Here is a 22405-nt window from a genome sequence, read left to right on the forward strand (position 1 = left end):
GTGTTTAAAGTGTCATTTCTCTAGTAACTGAAAAAATAAAACGGACATCGATAGACACATGTTCCTGGAAATCCGTTCAGAGAAATGAGTACTTATGGCACATTAATTTAACTCAAGAAACTATTGATTCTTTCTCCAGAAGTAGTTTCGTCTCGTTTGCCACAAATCTTTTTAAAAAAAGAAACTGGGTTTTGTTCGGAGAAACAATGGGGGATGACAGAACACGCTCTATTGCAGAACGCGCGTCGCGCACCTCTGCGAAGCGTTCATTCGCGGTGAAATCCAAGCACTGACAAGGAGAGAAAATTGTATCCGACTACGAAGACTCATTTCGCTGAATCGTGTTGAAGATGAATACGCAGGTATGTGGCAAACTTTCTGCACAATTGCTTGAGGGCATTTCTTTTAGACAGTAGTGTTGTTCGCAAACATGATGATTGTTGCAATGATCTACCATTTATCGGAGATCGCATCTGATCAAAGAGTTCTCGAATTTTCTGAAAGTGGGCAGTAGAGCCGATATAAGAGTTCATCGATTAGAAAAAAGAATCAGTTCGGTCGGCTGTTAATTTACGTTTCTCTTCTTAGATCCATATACATAAGTACCTAAGCATTCACGTTACTCTGTTCACTTGGGAGGTTCTCTAGTAGGGTTGAAAGCTTACTATTGTTTCTTGAACGCATTCAATGTTCATGCTAATCAATTTCACTACTATTCTCCTCAAAAGTCTAACACTTGTTCGACAAATAAGAGAAATTTTTGCGGTTCTTGGAGATTGTATGAACTCCAACTGGCTGCGCACGTTTTTTTTTTCATTTTCGTGTATCCTTAGTTTTTTTTTTCTTCTTCTTCTGTTCCCTTGGATAAGAGAACTAGTAATGTGCTAACAAAGAATGGGCCTTTGCGATTAGATAAACACTTCATAATAATTATCATGCTTTTCAAATAGTTTATCACCTGAGGTGTAATCTCGTTTTCGATCTGAGCAATTGCAAGCTATCGATTAAGTCCTTATTTTTTAAACTTCGTCCCATTGTGTTGGGATTAGTAACACTAAAAGAAAAGGTTTCCTGAATTTTTTGTCAGGGAACGACGAAATATTGCATGGTTCTGTTCTTTACTCTTTAATGAAGATGTGCCCGCTCTGATCTCCACCGTCCTCTAATTGCTTCTTCATCGCACACTCACACTTAGGAACTGAAAATAACCAAAGAATGCGTATACATTTGTAGTTGCTATTGCAGGTTGATACTAATGACGCAAGTGGAGAAGATGGCTGTCGCAGGGTTGTGGATGTATCTGATAGACCCGCCCACGTCTACCTCGATGACTTCATGAAACGATCATTTAACCAGTAAGCTCATTTATAGCAAAATAAATAACATATAAGTCACCAAACATCCAACTTAGTGCTTGCGATGATATGGAGAAATGGATCAAGGAAAAGCTAAAGATTGCGTTGGATGGTTCGTACCTCCGTCTGAATAGTATCCGTGCAAGACTTGAGACACAAAAAAGCTTAAGAACGGAGCTTAAAACTCAGTCAAATAATCTCAAACATTTGAACGTTGCTGGGGACTTTCTTATCGCAAACGGAAATTCGGAAGCGCTTGATGTACGTCGTCGTTTGCAAACTATAAATAATATGTGGAACAGAGTCGTCGTTGCTCTCAAGAAGAACGGTGGAAGACTTGCCGGAGCTAGAGATGAGGCGCAGTACTACCGTAACATTGAAGAATTGGAATTCTGGGTGGAAGAAATTGAACACTGGTTAGGATCTGAAGATATCGGGAAAGATCTTGAGTCCTCTCAGGACCTGCAAAGGAATTTGGCACAGATTGAAAACGACTACCTAATTCTTTGCGAATTGGTCGATGGTGTTAAAGATTCAGTAAGCGCAGTTTTTCTTTGTTTTAATTCTGAGCTGGACTGTCGTGTATTAGGCTTCCTGTAAATATTTAAGGTGAACACTTTCCCTCCAAATAATGTATATCTAGCGACTCGTATCATGATTCTTAAGCAGGATGCTCTGCGGATGAAAGTTATGGTCTGCTGTTTGAGCATAAGCATGAAATTCTTTTATCAGTGCATTTCTCGTTGACAGAGGGATTTAGAGTCTTCGAAGGCAAATTTGTCAACGAAATCGATTGCTTCACCTTGCTGTTGAAGGCCGCATTCTGATAAAAAATATTAAGGATGAACTAGTGTGGATAATTGGGAAGCAACAGGTGTCAAATGTGAGCACTTCGTTTGTTGCTGTAGTCATCGTATAATCACCAACTAATTGCTTGGTGCTGATTGTGTGTGGCGGTGGGCTGTTTCAGGTTCTCGATTGTAGTGAGGTTCATGGAGGACTCGATCTCGCTGAGATACAGAATCTCTTTCGGGAACAGAAGGTTTCTATCGCAGAGATAGTCAGCCATGAGGAACGCATTCGCACATTGTGGAAAACGGCAAAAAATACTGTAAACGTGGTGGGTGGTGCTTCACTTCCACTAATGACATCTCATCTTTTAACAGATTTGTAAGTAGAAGTAACACGCTATGACGTCTTCTGCAGTCGCGAGTACGCTGTAGAACTGATACTGACTGACTGTGATCAATCTCGTTTAATATCACGGAAATATCAGGCCCTCCGTTTCCGTTAAAGAGTCAACGTAACAGTTTGGAAGATGGACAGTGTTTCTATTTGCTTCAGAATCCGTTATTTGGTGACGAAATTGGCTTGAACTTGACGCATCTCCGCGAAAATTGGGTGTATTTGAGAGTGAATGCAGAGAAACGCCTTCTGAATCTTGAGTTTTTCTTACGTGCTCGAAAGTACACTGACGGTGTGAACGAAGCTGAGGAGTGGTTGGCGGAAATGGAGCCAGCTGTTGGTTTGGTTGATTATGGGGAAGATGAGGAAACAACTGAGGTTATTTTTATGTTTAATAACCAGTGTGTCATTAACCTATCTATCTCTTTTCCAGGCATTGAGAAAAAAGTTCCGAACTATTATGTCCAGTCTCAACGCCTTCAAAGTAGAAATCGATTACCTGAGGAGAGAAGCGGAAGACTGCAAGGATCAGAAACAAGATGTGGGACAGCTGTGTTAGTAGTTTGATGCGAGGAAACGTATTATTCCTGAGCTGTGTCTGTATTTCTTCATCTTTAGGTCAAGATGTTAGCCTTGTTCTCTACGATAATGCAGATTATGTTCACGGAGAAATACAAATGATGAGAGGGGATGTCGTTATGCTTCTTGAAGCCAAAAACAGGACTTCAATGAAGGTATTTTTGCAATCCTCTTTTTCTCACTTCTATTTTTCTTTGGTTCCACTCTAACGAAAAGTGGAGAGCGCTTCTTGACACTCTGGCACGGCTAACGTCATTGGTATATTGCCTCATTTCTTTTGTATAAAATAAGTAGTCCACGTCACCCTTACTTCGCTGTACTACTCACGTTAGAGCAGTGTCTTGTGCAATAAATATTTCAGAAGTGAGACCTCAAGTACCCCTCATCAAAAGTTCCTGGAGAAGTTATTAGATAATTTATCCATAGGATAAGTTAAAACAAAGTAACGAAGCGGAAATCTGCTGAACCTTAAAGCTTAAGAACTTTAGCCTGATTGATTATCGATGTAATCGAATATAGTTCAACTAGTGGAGAATTACCTTCTTATTTTGGTTTAGTCAAGGCTGATCAGAATCAGATCCATCAAGCAGATAATTACAAACTTTCCGTAGTTGCACCTAGAATTCTCTTCCCTGGAATAACCCCTTGCAACTTTTTCAGTGCTTATTTCATAATTTACAGAATTCTGTTTCATCTTTGTTGTACTTCGTTTCCTCAGGGATTGTGAAATACTTCTTAGAGAATTCTCGCCATTGTTTCGAGCAACCTGCTGCGTTTCCTGTCCAGCATCAATTGCTCATGTCTGTTCGGTTGAAAAGAACTTTAAATTTCACTCTTCAATTGCGAATGGCACTGACCGGAATTTCCTTGTTGATTTCCTTGTTGTCCAAATACCTGATGTATGGGCCAAAGGAGAAGAACGGCAGAGTTAAAGAGGTGGCTGCTGAGTCGGGGGCTCGTTCTTTTTCACCATATCATTACTGCATTTGTATGCTAAGCGAGTCTCCATCCTACCTTGATCGTAGGTCTTTTTTATATGGTCTTTCCGTTTCATCCCCTGATCTAAATACACAGCATTGTATGAGCAGGAAATTCCGTCGTCAGCTTCAATGCGATCACACGTAGTGGAAAGTGTCATGCAGATGAAAAGGTGTTCTCAGATCTTCTACACAGCAACTGAAGTCGCTGTCGGAAGCAAAGATGCGATATTCGAAGCCGGTGCTCTGATCCCCTTCACTTTTGGACGGTTCAGGAAGGGACCTCCTTCACTTTTAAACGGTTGGCGAAATTACCCTTTCATTTTTGAACTGTTGGCGAAAGGACCCCCTTCACTTGAACTGTACCCAATGACCTAAACCCCCTTCACCTGAAGAAGGTCCGGCTTCTCCCCATCGCACCTATGGTCGGAAGGTTTCACAGTGGACTATCCTGGGCAACTTATCACACATAATGATGGAACATCTGAGATGAGCAAGCCGCCCATCGTCCTTGTCTCAGTTTAAGATTGAATGGGTTTTCACAATCATAAAATGGTCGAAATATGATATCAGTATTCGAAACTTATGCTGTTATTCATTTACGGCAGAGACATCCACTATAGATGCGCCAGAGTTAACCCAGCATCCAAGTGTCTAAAGATATGACTTCTACCGGTGACAGACTTGGAATTAAGACAGAGAGTGTATACTAGAACTAGAGAGTTTTTTGAGAGGACTAAAACCATTCATACAGAGGATTCCAAAAGACTCCTTTCCGGGCTTTTCTTCAGAGTCCCCAGAGGAGCCAGTGAAAGGTGGTAGGTACAATAATTAACTAAACCATCGTCAATAGGAATGAGAACGGTAACTATCCGGTCGACATGTGCGAAGAGATGGACCTCATCATAACTGCCACGTTCAAGAAGAATCACCGATGCCTTTAACTTAAGTGCCAAGACTCAACTCCTTTTTACGCTCGAAAAGCAAGGGCAAACGGAAGACGAGAACTCTCATACTTCAGGTCGAATACCTCCTGACGTGGTTTCACAAGAGAAACCGGGGAGTTCCTGCTCAACCGAAAATCGATATGGCAGGTCTGCAAGACGAAAAATGCAGAACGAAATTCTGCGAACGTATGTCGATTCATGTTGAGTGCAGATCAGAAAGGACCGTTGCGCTGTAGATTCCTTTACAAAGTGTATCCAGTGGCCGGTGTAGCGCAGTCGGTAGGAGGTTTTGCTATGTCACACGTTCATAAACAACGATTCTGAGTTGAAGTGAAAAAAAAACGGAAACGCAAACGTGGAACGCATCCCAAATTGATTGGTAAACACCAGACACTTTATCCTTCATCCTTCATCTAGGATAGTGCAATGAAAACGCTCTCGGTTCTAATGTTGAGGAAGAAGTTAGCCTTTGCATTTGCGAAGGCAGGATCCACGTATGTGCCACCTGCAGGACTGTTGAATCTCGAAAACGAATGAACGTCAAGAACGAGAGGACTTGAAAAGGAGTGCAGAAATCCGCGGAAAGCTTATGCATTACTGAAATAGTATGACGACAAGACGAAAAGGTGTTCTTGGGTCCTCAACATTGTCAATGAAGTGGCTGTCGGTGAAAGAACCCTACCAATGTGAAGGCATTCTTTTGTCGCCTTACTGAAACACCAAAAGTCATCAACTACTGAACTCGAGTGCGTTGATTTACTTAAATATGCGATTAACGAGGAACCATCTGTATCCAAAGATGAAAAATGAAAGATGTGGTGGAGATGATGGAATTAACGCAGAAATGCTGAAATCTCTCATTCCGTCTGGGATTTGTGAGAAGACGTAGATTCGTTCAATCGTTCACTTCAAATTCATCCGTTCAAGATGCACCGAAGAAAGAATACCTGTCTCGTAGAGGCATCGTCAAATTCATGTGGCGAATTTGAAGCCGGTTTTGACTCTCCTTTTTGAGACCGTCTTTTCAATGCGCTTTGCGGCGATGGACTATCAGGATAGACCCTCGACCGATATCGAGTAGCCCGACGAGGTTCTTACATTCGCGGAAAGTAGAATGAATCTTCAACATGTTGTCAGCGTTGTGTCGGAGCTAAATGCAGCCTGACAAGTAAGTGTAAGCAAACATGGGTCTCCTCTAGACCCTTAACGAGAGCGCCGTAATTCCTTAATGGAAGTGCAACCGACTGAACTGATCGACGAGTTCTGTTACCTATGCTGTATGCTGGAGAACAACACCAGCTGCGGGAGAGATCCAGCAAAGATGCGCTAAGGCACATCCTGCATTTAGCTCCTTGACGAGATGCCTGTAGTAGACCCCATCACCAAGGAACTAATGCTGCGAATCTACCTATCCGCAATTCGCTCATTATGAAGTACGAATCAGAGACTTGGACAGCACCGTCTACGGTGATGTAGAGGCTTGATTGTAAGGACGACACACCTTGACGAAGACGCAGGCAATCGCGTCAGACGATAATATCAGCCCACCGACAAAGTCAAGTAATTCAGAGCGTCGAACATTGGTCATCACCTGTAAGAAGATAAAGATCATGAGAAACAAATAGATTTGATGTATTGATTGACTTACTCAGAAGGCATCACATATGCTAGTTATGTATACCTAGATCCGAAGATGTATGTGACTAAAGAGGTGGACTGGACTAATCGAGCAGCCTGGAGAGCGTACAAAAACTTTAAAGGGTAATGAAAAAGCTTCGAACATGTGATTTTCTGTCCCCTTTTTTACCGCTGGTGTCCTTCCTGTTACGACACATGATTTTGGAGCTTTAATGCTTCGTAGGCCCAAAATGAGCGCAGTTAGCGGGAAACAGAACAGGAGGGCGAGCGAGCCTGTGGTCAGATTTAACAAATCGAAGACAAGAACTCATCCCAATCTTCATTGCAGAAGTTTCAAAGATTCAAAGTTTCAGGTCGTTGAAGGACCGCAATACCTACTATGTATTATTTTTCTCTGTACTATTTTTACAGTAAAAATGCTACATTCAGCATGGACTTGTATCCTTGATGAACAATTGGATTCTTAACCAACTCTGAAGCCATAGTAGAGTTGTTGCAAAGTTTTCTGTTTCCTTTTCAGGTTGTGATTGATAACTATCACTCATTTGTGCCACGTGATTGCGTAAGGCGCATTCAGCCTGCACCAGCGATTGTACGTGAGCAGCGGGTTGGTGGAGTGGTGTTAATACTATTTTGCCGCATGAAAATTATGTTGTGCTTTAGATCAAACATATCTACGGAAGGCAGAAACGTCTCGAGAATTTGTACAGAAGAGTCGTGGTACTTGGAGAACTTCGTTTGAGGTGGGATGTTAGATACTGCGAGGTATGGCAGAAATAACTCCCTCGTTTGGAGGGGCAATAAAAAACAAACAGAATAAAGTAACTTAAAGGATTTTTTCTTTTCGAAAGAAGGACATATTATGCGTTTTTCACGCTTTCAAATATAGCCTCACGCAAATGGCGGCCGTTCTCGATGATGCAATGCTGAAGTCGTTGAAAGAGGTTGTCCATTATTTTGCGGGTCATCACGTTCATAACGGCGTAACATTTCTCGCCGAATTTAAAATGAACGAAGAAATGAACTGCTAATAACACATATCCTCGACCTTCAAGTACATCGAATCTGTATTGCAGGATGTTCCGTAGCATGTAATAATATCGGTCCGACGCACAGTTATGCTGTTGAATTTTCTATTACAAAATTTCTTATTCTCTCTCTATTGGCTCTTCTTACACCTCGATCGAAATCCAAATGCCCAAATGCAGCGGAGTGTTCCAGTGGATAATCTTCGTTCGATGCTGTTACTGTGTTAAATTTGAAAGCGTTATGACGTTCCTTGGTCCGTCAGATGGTTTTCGTTGTAATGTTGACGCACTGGCTCGCAAAGCAGTATCTTCTAAAGTTTTAGAGTGGGAGTTTGTTCTCTAATGCCTACAGAATGCTATTTGGGTCTCATTATGTTGTTCTTGAAAAAACACCCTGAGAAAGAGACGAAAAAACGAAAAAGTGTTGACCTCTCCAAATAGGGAGTTGTTTCAGATGCTCACAGTACTGTATGCCTATATTGAAAATAATATTATTGTAGGAAATTGGAAGAGGCATGCAAACGTTTTAAAGTTCTCAGAGACGCGAACGCTCTGGCTGAATCGATCCAGGTGGGACCTTCATTGCTCTCATATTTTGTTCGTAAATATTCTCGAAACTCATGCTTGTGGCTACGTTAGTTGTGGAGAGTATGCAGTCGGGTAAGAAATTTCGATTTGTGTTGCAACATCGTGGTTTGTGCAAAACGCACTCTCAATCACACGCAGATAATCCCAAACTCAACATGGATCCACCATGTGTTGTTGCTTGCAGAACGTTTTCACAATTAAGCGAGTGACCAGCCGCAGTAGCGTTGAACGGGTTCAACGGACGTCTCCTCTTGGGCAGAAATACTCAGTGTTTAACACTTCCATTTTCATACATTTTGTGGGAGGAAGATTGAAATATGTCATCGAGAGTAGCTTTTATTTCCTGTGACTCTATATCATAAGTGTGATTGGGAGAAGCCGGACCCTCATCAGTTGAAGGGGATCTAGCTAATCGGGTGCAGCTCAGGTGGTCCCTTCGTTCAAAAGTTCAGAATTGAAGAAGTCCCTTCGAAAGTCGTCCAAAATTGAGGGGGTCTTTTCGCCAACCGTCAAAAAGTGAAGGGGTCAGAGCACCGGCTCTGACTATCGGATCTATGCTCTATATGAAGAGATTCAGATATACAAGAAGAAGAGGTTACTGGGTTCTTTTTTAATATTTTATGTCTTCAAAGGGAACCAAACGTAGAGTCAGTTCGCCTGAGGCAATAGAATTTTGTATATGTCAGCACTGTTTGGACTACTCTCTACTTCAGTAGCTAGACGATTAAGAGCTTTATCATAATACTTTTTGTGGCAATTTACAAACATTCACTCAGTTTGCTGTAGGTAGTATAAGGAAGCCGTTTTGTGTTTAGAAAACTGTCGTTGCGGAGAGAAAAATCGGTACTAATTTGAAGAATTTGGAGGCGCTATCGAGAAATCTTGGCGTTTTCGAGGGTAATCTTAATGCCAACGAGATTCGTATGAAGGAGATGAACAAAATTGGCAAGTTTATCCGAGTATTTTTGTGAGCAGTGTGTTATATTTTGAAATTATAGCTGCTGCGCTTTCGTCTGTCGGAAAAACTAAAGCAGCTAAGCACATTCGCGAACATATTAAGGATCTAAACGTTAGGTATGGCACTGAACTTATTTTTCGCTCCTATTTCTTCGAATCGCGTCTTATTCAGATGGCAGTCTCTCGAAAAACTGTCAGAGCAACGAGAGAGTTTCCACTGTTCTGAAGTTCAACGCCTCCGACGTAAGATGGAATCAGTCGAAAATGAACTTCATCGAAAGGAAGAGCATCTCAGTTTGGAAGATCTGGGCTATGACCTTAAATCGGTACAGACATTGCTTCGCAAACACGATAGCCTCGAGATGTTCTTGGCCGGTCTCGGTGAAAAAGTAAAGAGTTTCGAAGAAGAGGTAGTATTACTTGTTAAAAGTGATGGATGCCGTGGAGGATGCTCTTTTCCTTCTTCAGGCAAACCGACTCTCTCTCAGCCACCCGGAGGAGGCTGGCTACATCACTGAATTGAATAGGAAATTCAATGAGCAGTTGGAGAAGATCACTACCAAGGCGAGCTGTCGCAAAGCTAAACTCATTAGCTCATATGAGTATCAGCAGTTTATGGCCGAGTATCATGATCTTATGCAATATATTTCTACAATGATGAACGTCGTAAGTAGTCAAGAGTTGGCAAATGATGTTGTTGGTGAGTGTTTCATTCCATTTTTTTTTCCAGAGTGAAGAACTATTTATTTGTAGGAGCCGAAAAACTTCTTGATAGACATCGGGAGAGCCGTACAAAGATGTTCTCTCACATTAGTATTGTCCATACTTTGGAGCAGTTCGGAAAACGTCTTGTAACAAACAACCACTATGCTAGTGAACATATTTCAATCTACTTGAACAATGTAAGATGAACTAATAGGCTGTGGCTAAGCGTATGGAGTTCATATCCAGGTGGATGCTGCTTGGAAACTCCTTGATGAGATATGGGTGGCTCGCAACCGCAAACTCGAACAGAGACTGGATTTTATCCTCTTCGAAGCTAATTTTGTCACTGTGTGTTCTCTTGTTGTTGCTTACTATTTCGTCTTCACTCCACTCGTATGTGAGTATTACTCCTATTACTGTAGGCTGATTCATGGCTAACAGCTCACCAAGCCTCCATTGCTGACGTGAACGTCAATGTTGCTGTTGAAAATATGATATCCTTAGTCAGTAAGTACGAAGAGCTTAGTAATGCGATCCATAATCAACAGGAAAAAATAAACGGATTGATGGTACGTGATGTGAAATTCCTTTTCTTTCTGTTATATATATATATATATATATATATATATATAATGAATGTTCAGCTATTTGCACACCAGCTTATTGATGGTGGTCATTATGACAAAGACGAGGTTGTCCGCAGGCGTGACTCGATTAAGGAGAGGTGAGGAAATGGCAGTGCTGTTAAAAGATTCGCCATGGCTGATGATAAATTGTTTTAGATGGGAACATCTGCAAGCCTCCTTCCAGAAGAAGCAAAACGAGCTTGAAGAAAATCTGATGTTGCTGCAATTCGACCGCTCGTCCGAAGAGATGAACAAACTATTTGTGGGGTAGGAATGGATCGAATTATTCAAGTAGCTACTGGTGATCCCATGTTTCTCACTACGCCATAAGCAGGGTGCTAATCAAGTGTGAAGTATAAAGCTGTTGCCAGAGATACTGTAATCTCTATTCACTTCCTGGTATCCCGCTGCGCACGTCGTAGTTTGTAGGGTCACTATGCGAGATAATTGAATAGAAATCGTGGCAAAGGGGGTGAAGTCATTTGATAAGGCTACAATAGACTAGTTTGGAGATTTCCAACAAAATTCCAGAGTCGCAAATAGTGGCAAAATCTGTTTTGCAGCTATAATAGGCCTCCTGAGGATTTGACAAAAAAGAGGATAATGGTAAGGAGCATGAACGAAACATGATTTTGTCTCACACTTGAGCAAGTGGAATTTCCGAGAACTTTCTCATAATCAATAACGAATGTTCTTGAAAATTTGGTTGCGGATCATTCAGATCAGTGCTTGCTTCTGCTACTCTGTTGACTGTCTTCTTCCACAGGTGGAAACTGGCTCCCACACACATGCAGTGGCTGCTAAGCCCAGCAGCTCAGATTAACATTGATGATGTTAATCACAATAATCACAGTCGTTGTTGTACTTTAGAGGATTTGTAGAATTGATAGCTGGGACTGTAACCTGCACAAAATCCATTGATAACCTTCCTGAAACCACCTTCTTTGGAGGATGGGATACCGTAACACTAGTGATGCGTCTTGATTAGAACTAATTGTACATTTATTTGCATTTAGAAAGTGAACCATGCAGTTGACGATGTTGTGATCTCTCCACTAAGAGGTAGTGTTAAGGGTGCAGCTCACGAGTATGAATGCGAAATGGCGTCGAATTCCTTCAAGTAGCCTAGAAAGAGGCGTCTGAGTGAGCCTCGGATGATTTCCAAAACATCCACATGATATAACTCGAATACCAGCAGAAGCTGTCAGACACGTACAATCGCAGACGCAATGCGGATTCCTTGCTTTCATCTACCGTAATAACCTGCATCGTCGGGGAGACGGAATTCTACATGGCCGCTCTGGATTACTAGAGGGAATTAAGCGTGATCGCGCCCCGTAGTCGTTGACTACAAGTTTACTCCTATCTGTTCGTGAAAAAATCCCAACATCGTCAATTTCATGAGAACAGAAGAAAGAATTGGTTTGAAAAGTATTCTTTCCTAAATTTCCCAGATTTTTTTTTCTCACTTCTCTACTGCGGTGTAACGCGAAAGTCGCAGGCAATGGGCTACGGTGGAGCTGGAGAGATCCTGGAGAGCAAGGAGCGGTTATAAAAGCGTTGGTTACAGCTTGTCACTTCGTGCTCGTCTCGCACCTTTCTTAATGTGGGTGTCGGTATGAGAAACACATATCCCATAGCTACTTCTTTTGATCCAGGGCTAAGTTGTTGACGTGTTGTTCTACATCTTTATTCTTGTTTTTGTCCTAATTCGTTGTGTTATTGCATAGCTATATATTCTATGTTATCCCATTATTCTCTCCTTTATTCTCGTATTTGCTATTGGTTGTGCATTTATTTCATATTTCTATCGAATAAAATGTTACTACCTGTTAGTTATAGTTAGTTTCATTTTCAAGGTGTTACTCTGGCACCATTCCCTATAAATTTAGTGTGTATGTCAACGGTTGAATTGTTTCATATTACAGGCGAATATTTCCATATAGAGTCCTTTTTCGTTTCAGCTCCTACTTCTGCTCAATCTTCCCGCAGGATGAGACCGATGAAGAACTTTTCGATCACTGTGAGTTCTTTTTTCACCTATTGTTAACAAATTTAGCATCTAGTGTACCACACTGTTCTATGAGAGATAATTTGCATAATTTATTTTATATTCGAGGAAAAATAGTGAAGATAGGATTCCACTGGATTGTCCTTTGCATGTAAATCAATTCTTGAGATGTATAGTAGAGTCAAAATGAAGGGAAGCACGGCTCAGTTAGGTAAGCGGCTGCGCTCGAATTGGTGCCGTTTGGCGTAGCGGTTGGGATAGTGGTGGGACCCTTGCTAGAATCACTATTCGCTATAGTTCGCGACGGACCCACCCAGTTCCAACCGCTATTGCACCAGTGTCACTTCGAGCGCAGTCGCTTACGCAACTGCACCGCACTTCATGTCGTTTTGACGCGGCTATAATTAGCCTAATGCCTAACGCAAAAATTCAAAAAATTCCTGGGTTCTGCCGTTCGCAACGACTTTTTGGTTGTGGGATGCTCTCGCAAATTTATAGAACATCTTTCCTTTCCATAGGCGCCGTTTTAGACCACGTTTGGGGCAGCAATTTTTCGTCTGCTTGATGATCACTCCTTTTTGCCCGAACCTTTGTGCGGTCGTAGTTGCATCGTCTTTCACTTCAAGATTTTCATCGCTGACTGTACATTTGACAGAATTAGGGTCGTGTGATACACAGCAGAGACAAGCCTAGCGGGGAAAACGTTTGGGTTGCGTCACATCATTTGCCTCAGACAAAAGAGGTGCTGACATCGTGACTTGACTAGCGCTGCGACGTTATCAGTTGTGGATTTCCTGTTAGTAATTAGCGTGAAAACGATGTGTCGAAAAACTAAGCGATCCAGATCGTAACAGAAGGGATAGGCACACATTTAAAGGCATCATCCCTCGAGGGGCGGGTGTGGTGTAGCGGTTAGAGGTTCCGCTTCCTGCACGATCGATCGGAGGTTCGAATCCGCCCTAGTGCTCACCAGGCCTTTCATCCCTCTGGGGTCGATAAATTGGTACCAGACTTGTCTGGGAGGATAAAAGCACTGACTTGACACATCGGCTAACCACCGCAAGTCATTGTATCGGCCAGATACACGTTCGTAAACCTCAAACGATTCTGAATTGAAGTGAACGTGGGGGCGCATCCCAAGCGGATTGATTAACGCCAGAAACTTTATCCTTTAACTTTATCCCTCGAATCTGATGTGGTACGGATTTCAAGTGGAACATTCGTATACAGGATAGTAGATTATGGAGAGGGGGTGATTCCATCCATTTCTTCCTAATTGCCGTGAAAAAACGGCCCGGAAGATGCGGCGCTTGCACAAGGCTGGCGCGCTCCAGTCGAACTCCTTGTAGAAATTAGTGCACCAGAACGCCCGAAACCTCAGATTCGTGTGGTGATGCATTTAAACGGCTTTGCATTTGATTATGGATCAATTCTGCCGACTTTTACAGAAGCATCCTGCTGAGATGATCTCTTCTATGGACGTAATTCTAAGTAATTATAACTAACGAATGCTCAAATTTAATTATTCTTGGAAGAGTAATAAATGCTGCGTTTGTCCGTTGTACGGATTCCAAAGAAACACGAGCAGAAATAACGCCAGAAGTGGAGTGGGTATATACTGATAGTTGCAAATTGCATGTACAAAACCACCTTACGGCAGCCTCTTGTCAGTTTGGATATCTACGAAGAAACATTAGGAAATAAAGCACGAAGAATCGATGAATTCGACTGAATTCAATTGAATTGGTTTTGGAGAGAATTTCCTTGTCGTGATTATGTGTGAGTAGAAAATACAGGTGTCCGGCTATGCGCCAATGTTTCGTTTTGTGGCTGCACACAAAAAGATGAGTGCGCTTTCTTTTGTGCAGAATTTGCGTACCAGAAGGCAGATGACGAGTGAAGGAAGTTCCTTTTCGTCGAATTAATCACCAAAATCTCTCTCACAGTTTTAATTACAAAATTTTATATCTCGATAAGTTGCTGCTGTAATATACGAAGCAAATTTACAGCATGGAATTCATCGAACGCTGGTTTGCTTAGGTAATTTAAGAGGGCTGCACGATCGAGCTACTGCTTCACGTGTGTTACGACGTACGTACTAGTTTCTCCTGCTGTTTGCACTCGCGCTTATCCGCGTCTTCATTCCATTTGCTGTCATCAAATAAGATACTCCATTAACAAGCATCAAACCTGCGGCATGAACTGAAATTCATATTCGCCGACTCGCATGTTCGTTGATGTGTCCATGTGATCTCAGATCTCAGATTGAGTTTTTCGCTGAAGAACCCGTTGATTAAGCGCAACGATTGGTTTGGCATCATTCGTGCGTGATATGTGCTGTAGTATGGTGTGGAGAAAGAGGTTGGGGTGTTCACCACTGCCAACGACCCCTTGAATCGTTTAGTAGTGAGATAGCCATAGGGCGTAGTAGCACCCGATCGTAGGGTTCAGTCAGCCATTATGGATCACACGGCGAACGAAAAGCCGGTCCATCGTTTGCCGCTATCTTGTCGCTCACCACGCTCCCCTTAATCGCCACAAAACCTTGAATAATTTGTTGCATGTAAATTAGTAGGTATTTTGGGATCCAGTTCTTCATCAATGTTTGGTGGTGATTCGTGGCGAAGCCTCATTAACCTTCGTCGGATGTGAACGGTCAGATGTTCGAAAGATGTGAGACGTTTCACGGCTGAAAAGCGTTCTCCCTCACAAGTTGAGGCATTTAACTCGCAATATGAGATTCGCGCATCATTATTGAGGTCAAGCATAGGGCTAGGGTCGTATCGGAATCGAATCGTTTCACCACACTGTTCCTCCTCTTTTCCCTGTCCCTTTGATATGCATTTCTCAAAATTCTTTTCTTTTTAGTACGGTGTATGGAGCAAACCTGTAACAGTGAATAGCCTGTTAGCAGTCTATGTAACGTTTCGGTTCAACGTATAAAAAACTAAATTTAAAAGTTAAACTGTACATGGATTATTCATGGATGATAGAGTTGATTAATTGATACATGATTATACATGCCCCGTTCTTTATTGACCAGTTAAATGAAACAGGAAAGGGATTGCGATAGGGAACTTTTCACCTCCATTAATATGGGAGTAGTTTTCAACGCTCTTCTTCTTCGAAACCTCCACACATTACTGACGTGCGTATGCGTGTGCAGATGTTTGCCTTAATTTCCTAAAGTTTTTTTTTATATTCCTTTGTGATTGTGAAGTGAATAAAGGAAAATGAATCATGGAGTGGTTTGTGTTTTCATTTGCCAAAAAAACTCGCTGTGATTATTTCCCTGCATGTCTTGATAAGTTACTAGTTTTTTCTTCTTAAAATCTTCCAAGTATTTTAATTAATGTGTATATGAAATTTTACAGAGAAGTTCATCAGTTTGGTTAATAATTTAGAGAATTTGTCTGAAGCTTAGTGGAAATTCGTGCTGATTCTACCTTGAGGAGCTGAATGAGTCTCTCACAGTGCGAAACAGCGGTAGAGCTGTTTTGATGACATACAACTAATACCGCGGCGAGGTCCTGGTACAAGTCTAGACCTATTTGTCTGTAGTTAACAATAAGCAAAAAATGAACTTTCGATGTGCAGCGGTGTTCCTGTGGGATCCGACGCATCGTAATGGTGCCTTTTAAAGTAGAAGCATCTTTCTTTGCATACAGCTTTTGCTTTCTTAAAATAAATATTAGCGGATTGATGCAAGAGGGAGGTGTAAAAGTTGTCAACGTGCATCACCTCAGTGGAGGAGACTCTGCCGGACTCCGATGTCTTACCCACAGTGAGCCATTAGCCATTATTTCTGTTACGTATAGGTTTGTGTTTTGAAGGATATTGCAATCTGTTAAAGCGTTTCGGCCGGTCATCAGTTCCGGATGCTTAGTTTTCCAACCCAAAGCTGGCTGAACGTCTCTGTCAATACCTTGTTTGAACATTGCATACTTTGCTTGGTATTTCCAAGGATCGATGTTTTGGTTCTAAATTTCGAGATGAGATATCCTAAAGATTTTCAAACATGCAGACTTTGGACTAGATTCGCAGCTGAGCAGTTCTTGATCACCATATATCTTTGGTGAAGCAAACAGCCATGATCCATTAATCCTTCATTAATTCCAAATTAGTGTTTGGTTTTGCAACTCTGAAAACAACTTTTGAAAAGTTTTCTGTGTTGCCAAGACTGCATTGATGTGGTTATTTATATGTTCTAGGTCTTCTATTCAAATACGCTGCTAAATTTGAAGAATGCGAGTTAGTAATCCGTTAGTTTTTTGGTTGTTAGCTTCCAGGTTTGGATGTTGTCTTCGAAATCGAACGGAAATGCTTGGTGTCTTTTCACCCTTAAGCATGGGCCAAGAATCCTGCTAAACTAATCAAACTTGTCCCTTGCGTAATGTGGAAGGAAAACTTTCGCTAATTAGCGCTCACAATTCAATTGGCTTGTAGAGCGAGACGATTTGCACTTTCTTCATCTGCATTTCAAAAAAAAAAGAGACCCAAGATCAAGTGTGTCTGAGAGATCTGCTGCAGCGCATAGAATTTAAGGCTACGGAAAACTGTGTGAAATAAGTCTGGTCTAGATTCTCGCTTCCTTTTGAAAGAACCAGGCGGAACCATTGTGTATCTTAACGCATGGATATAAGTGTCAACAACGGATGGACCTGTTCACTCGGCTCTCGGCCAGTCTGCGCCATGTCTTGTAGGCTTACGAGAAGCTGTTGACGAGCCTGGTTAATTTAAGACGCGCCAATGTAGTTGTATATCTTTCAAAATGCGTGGAATAATTGAATTTTCCTCTGTATCAACTCAAATTTCGTGTCCAGTTATCAGCCCCATTTATGTTTTCTGCGTGAAGTTGCACTAGTCGCGTAGTCCTCTCCTTGATGAAGAACCTTTTTCTTTCGATTTCTTGATCAAATCTCCTTTTGATCCGCTACAATGTCTGTGTTCGTTCCTGTTGTAAACATAACAGCTCTCAAGTTAGGTGATGAATCTTTTTGGATATGCAGAGGACTATCCGGCTAAATGTAGCGTCACCAACATCCAAAGGAAACGTGTTCGTGTTGTAATACGTAGCTTTGATCAGAGATTTAAAACCAGCCGCTAGCTAAGGTAGGGAAATCATAGTGGCTCCTCCTCCTTCGCCATTGCTCCTCCCGTCCCAGCCATCGTCCCTTTGGGGGATATCCAGTTTTTATATATGGTGGCAGTGTTAAGCTTATGCAGCTAGAGTATTCGTCTAAATGTTGAGGTTGTTTAGTTATAAGTTTTCGAAACACTTCGAAGCAATTCCCAGCCAGTTGCTCTTCAAGAGTTTCGAACTCTGAGGATCTTAGAACTCGTGCATTTTTTCGTTTATCTGCTTTCACCTACGATTTGCTTTGATAACTAGTTATTAGCAAATCGTAGATAATTACTAACTTAGTTTTTCTGTGTGAGATTTTATCAAATTTCTCTTTTCCATGGAAATTGTAATTTATTCTTGAGAATTCCTCAGTGTTTTTCATTCAGCTTTTCACTTCAAGTCCTTGACTATCTGCATTACGTTACTCCCTAGCGACAATAGCCCGATGTATAAGTCAAAAACCAGTTGTGAATCTAATTGTTCTTACAGGATGCTATGGTCGGCTTTATGCATTGTGCTTCCACTAATAATCGCCATCCGGCCTGATCAAATCAAGGGACCGCAGATTCTCAATCCACCAACTGCGTTATTTCAGGTCAGATTTTAAAAGTGATTGTCCATGCTTGCGCATTGAATGAGAAGTTTTATGATGCTACAGATCACACCACGATTTTTGGTTAAAGCTTAACATTTTGTATGTTCAGGACAAACTATATTATTTCTCTTTAATCCTTCATGTAATACGAGAACGGTATTTGCAGAAGCCGAATTTGTCAGATCCTATTTTTTGACCCTTAGATAAATAAACGCAAAAAAGTAGGGTTTCTTTTTGTGCGTAGATTCAGTCTTACAAAGGTTATTCATTTTTTCTTGTCCTCAGATGTACATGTGTCTCTCCATTCTGAAGAATATTTCTTGTACATTCGTTTTGGGAAGTAGTCACGGTGGTGCTGAAATGACGGTTACGAACGATTTGACATTGAGTTACGTTAGTTATGTAATTCCACTACAGTCATGATTAGTTGGAGTCTCATCGACTTCCTAGAAAGAATATAGAGATATCTACCCATGTAATGGATCTTTTTTTGTATAATTAAGATATCACTAAGTTTTCCTACGCTCACAATTATGATGTAAAGTCATCTATGTACATGATTAACGAATTTGTATTGGAGAGGAATAATGTTGTGGTTTTCAGGCTCGGGCAACATCGTCAGATGAGCTGGATCCGTGTCAATATATGCTGCAAAATTTAACCAGTGTGTTGATTATTTTTAGTATTAGATGAAAATTTTCCTTCTATTCAACACAAAAAGAAAAATAGAACTATCAAGGTGTGGAGAATCTTCGAGCACACGAATTCGCATCACTAGAACAATGTCTCTACTATTATTTGGCCGGAGAATCTGCAAAGCGAATGAAAAAGTACTTCTATTGGATTTCTATTCATCGTATACAAAAAATTTCCAGAGAGAATTCTTACAGGCTCAGCATTCCTCATCCGATTGCATCCGTACCTCCAAACTACTTAAGCCGACAACCTGTTAACATCAAATTCAACCAAATAACGCTGCAGCATTTTGAATTGGTTAGCTTCACCGTCTTATATAATTTACAACTCATTTGTCTCATTTGAATATTTCACTTTAAATGATTACAAATTTATAGAACGAGTTCCTCAAGGACATTGCTATCCATGGTTACATGGAACTTTCATGGATGGATGATCGACTGCAGTGGAGCCGTGATACGTGGAAAATGGAAAAGCTTCAAGTTCAAAGTCTAAACCATGTCTGGATACCGTTATTTATTGCACAGAAGTAGGTTAACACATTAACTAGCGCTTAGGTGAATCACGAGTTTTTGACCACCGGTGGAACGTGTGGCCTGTTAGTGAATCACGCGTCTAGATGCAATTTCTTTTAGAAATGTGTAGGGTGTCAATAATTTACTTTTCGAAAACTAACATATCTTGGCATAATATTTTACCTTATGTAGGCGTAGAAGTACAACTCTTCCTTCAATTTATTACCACTGATAGTCCACAAAGCCAAGGTCAAACGTGAAAATTCGCTTTCTCTTTAAAGTGTTAAGACAAGTGCGGTAATTAAGAGCGAAACTTGTATTATAATTAGCTAATATTGATTCTTTCGCACTTATTATGAGTTAATGTTGCACTCATTCACTCGCTCTGATTCTAGCTACGACACACATTTGAAGAATGGAGATGCGTTTGAGATGAGGCGAGTGGAAGCTACGTACTCTGGAAACGTCTCTGCTGTATTGGCCTTCTCTTTACGATCCTTCTGCGATGATTCCGACTTTGAGAACTATCCGGATGATGTCTACAAATGTTGCTTCACTCTTGAACCGCAAACTAATCCTGTTGGTCGTTTTTTTTTTCATTTAAAGGCAGCATGTTACGAATCTGATGTATTGAGGGAATCTGCGACAAAAGCTAAATATGGCGTTGTAGACTAACGGATCCGAGGTGGTTCCGCTCATTTCTCTCTAAGCATCGTTTAAAAAAACGGTGTGACAGACTGCATTCTTTCCTACGAAAATTGCAAATTGCAATGCGCCACCCTTCTGCTCGGTCGAAGATCCAAGTGCGAGCAGTCGAAGATCAGTAATGTTTTTGCACAAGGCTATTCAAGTAAAACCAATGGATAGGCTACTGAAGGCAGTGGAATGTGTACATAGGGGTGCGTTCTAACGTAGCTCGTAGGAACAAACACCGTTATCATGCGGTTTTTTTTTTACGATTAGGGCTAGCCCATAACGCGGATTCCCTTACCACCTCAGATTCCTTATATGCTGACTTCAAGAATTTTCGCGGATTATTTATTGTCATCCTATCCATTTCTTCAGGATATCATAGAATTCGATGCCTCTGGTCTTCCAATATTCACTGACCCAAAATACTTCCGTGACTACGGTTGGAAAGTGTCTGGAACTGTTCCACAGACTTTAGAAGATCCTGCACAAGTTGCACAGGTTAGTAGTTAGTGCAATTGGCCTTTTTTTTGGTAAATCAGAGGAGAGGGTTCATTACGGAGACGACGACATCTTGATTAGAGATGCAGGTTTCTCGTATCGCTTGCTTCAGCTTGGATTCTGTTTGAATCTACAACGTGCATCGTCATCAGTTCGAATTGAACTAACTGTCCCGCTGATGGTCTGTGCTCTTTTGTTTCTGCTCACACCATTCCTGGGTTCAATAAAAATACAGGTACTGTTTAGCATCAATTAAGTGTTAGATGAGAAGTAAAATCATTCAGATTTGTGCCAAATTTTTCATTTTGGCTCTACAATTCCTAACGTTCATACTCTTCTCGAACAGAATTTCTCCACATCTTGGAAGCGCTGCTGCCACACCGAAGCTATGTTAGTTTTACGTTCTACAACTTTTATGATGTTCTATCTTGTGATGTACTCTGCGGGATTTAGTAAGATTTCTGGAATTCTCTGTCACTTTGAATGGATTTTCACTGGCTGCATCGATTTTCCTATGGGCTTGCACAAGAATTCGACGTGAACTTCCACCGTGGGGTCAACTAATTCAGTGAGTTGAATAAAAGTTCTGTAGTCTGTTGAGCAGAGAGAAGTTTTTCTAAGTAAACTCCCTGCGATTGGGGAACTAGTAGGAAATAAGTGGTGCTCTTAGCAGAATGTTTTCGTCCCCGTTCTTTCATTAATTTCACCTATGAATTTTCAAATGTTGAATAAAGTGCACGTAGATGTCCCTGTATGAGGGTTTCACGTTTCATCATATCGATGTTACAGGCTGTCATCATTTGTCAATCGATTCTTATGTGTATTGCAAACTCATGCTACGGACGATGAGGAGGATAATGAAAAAGCATCTGCTGGTGGTAATTACCAAAAGGTAGGTGTGTGCTAACAGTCTGAAAACACCGTAAGTTTGGTGGTGGGCCACCCAGACGTCTCTCTAAAACCGAATGCATTCCAGGACTGGACTGCTGCTTTTGTCGCCGTCCACGCTCTTGCAATGAGCGTTTTTGCAATAATCTTCATTTTCGGCTATCTCTTTTTATTCTAACTGGTATGGTAGTGGTCACTAGTGATTGCGGTATGTCAGTGGAATTTCAAAAATTGCTCACTAAAAACACCGGAAATCGTCTAACTTCTCTTGTATGTACATTCCAACATGTAAATACGTAAGTCTATTCGCCAGTGATTTATTTATATTTTTTAATCTTAAAAGACATAATAACATGTTTCGTACTTTTTTAAGCACTGATTGAAATCAATAAATCGATTTTATTGCCATTTCATTACCGTCAGCTCTTAGAAATTTGAAAGCACGTGTAACGTCTGGAAACGCAAAATGGTAGGATAACGGAGGACGAAGAGAAACAGAAGAAAGAAGGAAGGGAAGGAAAATGCCAGTGTGGGTCGCAGGAAGAACGACGGGATTACAGTACACATCCCAATGACACATGGAGAGATTATCGCAAGGAAAACAAATGCAATTCCGACTAAAACCAGATGGAATGTCAAGGATGACAGTGCAGAAATGATATTAATCTTTATTTTTAATGTAAATGAACTCTAATCGAAATCCTATTCGAGTACTTTTATAATAGAAATGAAATATATTAACAATAAAAAACGACCAGTGTTCGAGATCAAAACGAGTTGATAAGGAGGAACAAAACAC

At 41.1% G+C, this 22405-nt stretch overlaps 1 protein-coding gene across 3 annotated transcripts; it reads left to right on the forward strand.

Moving 5' to 3' along the window:
- Positions 1 to 350: 350 nt before the first annotated feature.
- On the forward strand, positions 351 to 21784 carry RB195_021324 (uncharacterized protein; the record flags this gene model as incomplete). Of its 3 annotated transcripts, XM_064207998.1 has the most annotated exons (34): positions 351 to 362; positions 1246 to 1355; positions 1412 to 1892; positions 1965 to 2048; positions 2116 to 2238; positions 2326 to 2475; positions 2700 to 2918; positions 2974 to 3094; positions 3159 to 3274; positions 7202 to 7288; positions 7345 to 7424; positions 8210 to 8279; positions 9113 to 9242; positions 9296 to 9371; positions 9427 to 9664; positions 9723 to 9954; positions 10008 to 10156; positions 10206 to 10307; positions 10382 to 10528; positions 10604 to 10683; positions 10742 to 10852; positions 12594 to 12608; positions 18211 to 18316; positions 18920 to 18980; positions 19056 to 19146; positions 19207 to 19309; positions 19390 to 19541; positions 19923 to 20106; positions 20593 to 20718; positions 20831 to 20953; positions 21003 to 21108; positions 21172 to 21286; positions 21508 to 21610; positions 21695 to 21784. In XM_064207998.1, the coding sequence occupies 34 exons, from the start codon at positions 351 to 353 to the stop codon at positions 21782 to 21784; spliced, it is 4293 nt and encodes a 1430-aa protein (XP_064063877.1). The 3 variants fall into 3 exon arrangements, with proteins under 3 accessions (XP_064063877.1, XP_064063878.1, XP_064063879.1); XM_064207996.1 differs by lacking the exons at positions 12594 to 12608; positions 18211 to 18316; positions 18920 to 18980; ... (8 more) ...; positions 21508 to 21610; positions 21695 to 21784 and having other exon boundaries at positions 10742 to 10856; XM_064207997.1 differs by lacking the exons at positions 351 to 362; positions 1246 to 1355; positions 1412 to 1892; ... (17 more) ...; positions 10742 to 10852; positions 12594 to 12608 and adding an exon at positions 16299 to 16414.
- Between the last annotated feature and the right edge of the window lie 621 nt (positions 21785 to 22405).

This window comes from Necator americanus, chromosome X (genome assembly GCF_031761385.1).
Source record: "Necator americanus strain Aroian chromosome X, whole genome shotgun sequence".
NCBI lineage: Eukaryota > Metazoa > Nematoda > Chromadorea > Rhabditida > Ancylostomatidae > Necator > Necator americanus.